General features: G+C 40.3%; 1 protein-coding gene across 1 annotated transcript; it reads right to left on the bottom strand.

The window, feature by feature from the left end:
• Window positions 1-4,035: 4,035 nt before the first annotated feature.
• Window positions 4,036-5,919, bottom strand: LOC150091346 (heat shock protein 70 A1-like). Its single transcript, XM_090390055.1, has one exon. The coding sequence runs from the start codon at window positions 5,917-5,919 to the stop codon at window positions 4,036-4,038; it is 1,884 nt and encodes a 627-aa protein (XP_090246181.1).
• Between the last annotated feature and the right edge of the window lie 243 nt (window positions 5,920-6,162).

A 6,162-nucleotide genomic window follows, 5' to 3' on the forward strand; every position in this document is an offset into this window, starting at 1 on the left:
ATCTGGTGAGTATGAGCTTGGCACACCCAGGGTCCTGAGCTGGATATCATCATTCTTGGTGATTCCCTTCTACTTTTGAGTCATGTTCTCTCTCTCTCTCTCTCTCTCTCTCTCTCTCTCTCTCTCTCTCTCTCTCTCAGGGTAACTCAGAATTTTTTTTTTTTTTTTTTTGGCTGGTGCAGCTAAAGCCTCGGGCTTCCTTGCATCATATTTTCACTTTTTTTATCAAATTATTTTTTATAATTTGTGTACACATTGCGTATTATAGTTATAGGCAATTGTCTAGCTGGCTAAGAGCAGGCAAAATAAGGACGGAAATACACTCCTGCCCTCATATTACAGTAATAGCCCAGAGTTTGGAAAAAAACAGTATATGACTGAAGAATATAAAGCTGGTGCTAACTTTATACACTGTGCTGCCACTTTACACGCTACTAGGTGTTATTACCTAGTAGCATGTTGAGCCCTCCTTTAGCCTTTAAAACAGCCTGAATTTGTCTAGGCATAGATTGAACAAGATGCTGACAACGTTATGCAGGAATGGAGTACCATGCAGACATGACTGTATCACACAGTTCCTTGAGATTCAATGGAGGTGTAGGGCTGCAGCGAACAGCCCTTTCCAGCTCATCCCAAAGATGTTCAATAGGATTGAGATCTGGGGACTGAGCGAGCCACTGCAGCAAAGAAAAGTCATTGTCATGTTCCTGGAATCATTCCATAGTGAATCGGGCTTTGTGCATCAGCACATTATCCTGCTGGAAGTAACCATCTGACTGAGGATAAACTGTCAACATGAACAGATGCATTTGGTCAGCAACGATGTTTAGGTATGATGTAACATTAGGTGTGAATCTATGGATATCAATGGACCCAATGTGTGCCAAGAAATCATTCCCCACACCATAATACTGCCCCCACCATCTTGCACAGTAATAATCAGACATGACGGGTACATGGATTCATGTTTTCATCAAATTCTGACCTTCCATCAACATGATGCACCAGGAACTTGGACTCGTCAGACCAAGCAACTGTTTTCCAATCCTCAATAGTCCAGTGCTGGTGTTGCTGTGACCATAGGAGGCGTGCTCTCTCGTTCTTCATTGAAAACAAAAGTATGTGATGTTGCCGTTGGCTGTTGTAGCCCATTCACAACAAAGTGCAACTAGTGGTCCGTTGCAATATTTTGTTCTGCACACCAAGGTTGTATTCTGACGTGATGTGCGATATCGTGGCCCGTCGGTTTGCTTGCACAATTCTAGCCATCCTCCTCTGATCTCTCTCATCAACAAGCGATTTTCTTCCACAGGAGTGCTGTTGAGGATGTTTTCAGTTTGTAGCACCATTCTCAATACACCCTTGAAACTGTGGTGCGTGAAAAGTTCAGGAGAACTACTGTTTCAAAGATGCTTTGTCCAGCACATCTAGCACCTACTACCATGCCACGTTCGAAGTCCATTAGATCACTCCTTTTCCCCCATTCTTGCTACAGTTTGTATGCTTAACTGATACTAGAAAGGTTGTTCTGCTGCATTTATATCCACAACTGTGGTCATGTGACTTGCAATGTTGTGTGCACACAGGTATATGCTTTTTATGTGCTAGCACCAGCTTTATATTCTTCAATCACATACTGTTTACTTTCCTACAACTAAAATTTTTTCCACACTTGGGCTATTACTGCAATACAAGGGTAGGAGTGTCTATTTCTATCCCAATGTCACCTCCTCTTAGCTAGACAATTGCCTATGACCACAATACACAATGTGTACAAAATTTATAAAAATACATATATACAGGGTCAGGCAATTGCAATTTGCCACCACCTTTAAAATTTTCTTCATATGTAAATTTGAAGGCCCTGCCCCTGAGGCTAGTAGTTTTACACTAAAACAGAAACCTCTCAAATAACTCTAATAACATATATATATATATATCTAACTGACCGCCTGGCTAAAATTTAATGATGCCTGCAGTACCATATGGTACTGATCTCTATCAATATTAATTCAAATGTACTATGCAATCCAGATCAATGCAACAGGAGCATATAATGTTAAATTGTGCAAATAATTTTTGTTATGGATCGCTTAAGTCACATTTATAAATAATGAAAATTTTATAATATTGCAAAGTATTACACTTCCCCACCTGGCTACTTCATAATGCCACCCAGCTGGCAAAATTTTATGGGGAGAACACTATATATGTATATGTATGCACACCGATGAGCCAAAACATTATGACCACCTACCTAATATGATGTTTGTCCCCACGTGCCAAGAAATCATTCCAAATTATAGCCAAAACAGCTCGTACCTGGCAAGGCATGGATGCTACAAGATTTCTAAATGTGTCTTGTGGTATCTGGTACAAACACATAACCAGCAGATCCTTTAACTACTGTAAGGTTTATGGTTGAGATGCCGCAGATCAGGGATCAGGGTTTGTGTTGCTATTCCAACCCCAGATGCTCAATGGGATTGATGTCTGGAGAATTTGGAGTCCAGGGCAATACCTGGAAGTCTTCCTCATGTTCCGCGAACCAGTCTCGAACAATCTGGGCAGTGTGGCATGGTGCATTATCCTCCTGAAAGACCGCTAGAAGGGAAGACTGTTGCCTTGAAAGGGTGTACCTGGTCAGCAATGATGTTTAGGTAGTTAGTAGACATCAGCATGCCCGGCACATGGATGACTGGACCCAGGGTATCCCAGCAGAACATCGCCTAAAGCATGATACCACCGCCACAGACTTGTTTTCATCCCACGGTGCATCTAGGCGCCATCACTTCCCCGGGTAAATGATACACACATACCTGGCCATCCACATGGTGCAACAGGAAATGTGATTCATCAGACCAGACAACCTCTTCCAATCACTCAAGGTCCAGTTTTGATGCTCATGTGCCCATTGTAAGTGTTGTCGCTGGTGAACAGTGGTTAGCATGGGCCCTCTGAGTGGCCTGCAGCTACACAGCCCTATTTTCAGCAGGGTTCGATGTACTGTGTGTTGTGACACATTACTCCCTTCACCAGCATTCCAATTACCAGAACGTTGCACCACAGTCACCCTTCTGTTGCCATGTACCATCTGGGAGAGTCTTCGCTCACCTTGAGCAATGAGCCGTGGTCATCCACACCGCTAGTTCGTGGGTTTTTCCTCCTCTAATTTGTTCCTACAAGAACCACAGCTGACCATGAGCACCCCACCAGTCATGCCGTTTTGGATATGCTCTGACCCAGTCATCTGGCCATTGCAATTTAGCCTTTGTCAAACTCGCTTAAGTCAGCTGCCTTTCCCATCTGAAGAACAAGAGTAACACTGATTAACGGAATTCAGTATCAGGTGTTTTTTATACCGTGTCCCCGCACGCGCCGTAGTTCACCTGCAGTTGCTTCAACTCGCTGGTCATAATATTTTTGATCATTGGTGTATATAGTATTTATCGGGTTTTTTTTTTTTTTACCTTTGAAATAAGACTAAATAAATGAGTGAGACAATCATTTTGCTGTATTTCATTAGTTATTATTGACCATTAATTTATAATGTTTATATATGGAGGGTTAAAAAATACAAAAAAAACTTGTTGACTGGATCACAGGAATCCTAGTTTTGGCTGTGATCCAAACCTTATGAGGAAACAGTGTCTCCTTATTTTCCTTTCTCTGTACCACCAGAACCACTTAGACTTTAAAAAAAAAAAAAAAACGTACACTGTATTTATGAAAAGAATAACGCTATCTGTATATCTCTCCCCATATAATTTAAGGGATATAATTTCTGGTTATATCCCCTAACTAGCAGTATAGATATATATTTTTATGCAGCTCAGTACTAGTAATATTACAATAATAACACCAACGATCACACAATGAGACAGAAACAGATAAGACTTCTATATGAGTATATAAATAATTTCATTTTAATGCATAGAATATAGCTTTCTTTCATTCTTCTGAGTTGGGAAATTTCTCAAAATAAACTTACTTCTGTACACACATGTGTAAGTTTGTAAACATAGTAACTTTGGATTAATCAGCCTCTTCAATTTTGGGTCCCTGTGTTGTTTTTGTTTTATCTGTTTGGTGCAGTTTTGTCATTACTGGACTACATTCTGCTTGTAAGTTTTTGTACTGGTTTTCATAATCTTCTTTATCGGCTAGAGTATTATTATCGAGCCAACTTATAACTTCATCACATTTTCTCAAAGCGTTGTTTTTCTCTGACGATGTGAGCGCATTTCCAGATTCTTCCAATGCACGCTTTACGTTATATACATAAGCTTCCAACTGGTTTTTAGAACGAATTTTACCTTGTATTGCCTCATCATCTTTACGATATCGTTCAGCCTCGGCAACCATTCTTTCAATTTCTTCCGTCGACAATCGACCTTTATCGTTAGTAATGCGAATTTTCTCGGACTTACCGGAGCTTTTGTCTTCGGCAGACACGTCTAATATACCATTAGTGTCAACATTGAAAGTAACTTCTATGTGAGGTACACCTCGAGGGGCTGGTGGAATACCCATTAGATCAAATACCCCCAACAAGTGATTATCCTTCGTCAGAACTCTTTCTCCTTCATATATTTGAATGGTTACACCAAGTTGATTATCAGAATAAGTCGTGAAAAACTTTGACCGAGAGCAAGGAATTGTAGTATTTCTTGTAATAATATTTGACATCTCTCCTCCCGCTGTCTCGATTCCCATGGATAGAGGTGCAACGTCAATGAGTACTACATCTTGTACGCTTTTGACGCCAGTTATTATGGCTGCCTGGATGGCGGCACCATAAGCTACGGCTTCATCTGGATTAATCGACATTGAAAGTTCTTTGCCGTTTAAAAATTCTTTCAATAGTTTCTGTATTTTTGGAATGCGAGTGGAACCTCCTACAAGAACCACATCGTCAATTTTATTTTTGTCTACTTTAGCGTCATTTAAAGCGCGTTCTACTGGAGCAAGAGTAGAACGAAACAAATCCATACACAGCTCCTCAAAACGTGCTCTGCTGATTTTCGTGTAGAAGTCAACACCGTCAACAAGGGCATCGACTTCTATTCCAGCTTCGGTATTACTAGAAAGTGTTCTCTTTGCTCGTTCGCAGGCAGTCCTAAGACGACGTAGAGCACGTGGACTGTTACGGATATCCTTTTTAGATTTCCTTTTGAATTCCTCAACGAAGTAATCGACCATTCTGTTGTCAAAATCTTCTCCGCCGAGGTGCGTGTCACCTGATGTTGCGCGAACAGAAAAAAGCTGGGCTTCATCAACTGTAAGAATAGACACATCAAAAGTACCTCCACCTAGATCAAAAATCAAAATTGTTTTCTCACCTTTCAGACCCTTGTCTAATCCATACGCAAGAGCAGCGGCAGTAGGTTCGTTGATAATCCTCAACACGTTGAATCCAGCAATAGTTCCAGCGTCCTTTGTGGCTTGTCTTTGAGAATCGTTAAAATAAGCTGGCACAGTAATTACGGCATTTTTAACTTGTTGCCCCAAGTAGTTTCCTGCAATATCCTTCATCTTTGATAACACCATAGAGCTAATTTGTTCGGGAGTAAAACGTTTAGTCTCACCTTTAAAGTGAACCGCAATTTGGGGCTTGCCGTTGTCATTGAGTACTTTGAAAGGCCAGTGCTGTATATCTCTTTGAATTTTAGGATCATAATAGGTTCTCCCAATGAGTCTCTTAGCATCGAAAATGGTATTTTCAGGATTTAAAGCAATCTGAGCTAATGCAGGATCTCCAACTAATCGCTCTACTTCAGTGAAAGCTACGTAGCTCGGAGTAATTCTATTTCCTTGTTCATTAGCAATAATTTCTACCTTTCCATGTTGAAGAACTCCAACACATGAAAAAGTTGTACCAAGATCAATACCGACTGCTGGTGTACCGTCTGTTGGCATTTTCTAAATATGATTTTGTGCAGTTCACTACTACCGTATTAGATTAACAAAAAATAAATAAATAAGCAATTGAAGCTGGCCCTTTCGAAAGTAACACTCATTTAACAAAGCCTTTTTCACGCATAAATATTCTTCGAATCTAACGTCATATGCATGTACCGTTCAGCAGCCAATTAAATTGTTTATCAAATTCTCCAACTTGGTGGTGTGTTGTGGAAATTATTAAAAAAAATAATAATAATA

This window comes from Mastigoproctus giganteus, chromosome 1, assembly GCF_048544385.1.
Source record: "Mastigoproctus giganteus isolate SK-2022 chromosome 1, ASM4854438v1, whole genome shotgun sequence".
NCBI lineage: Eukaryota > Metazoa > Arthropoda > Arachnida > Uropygi > Thelyphonidae > Mastigoproctus > Mastigoproctus giganteus.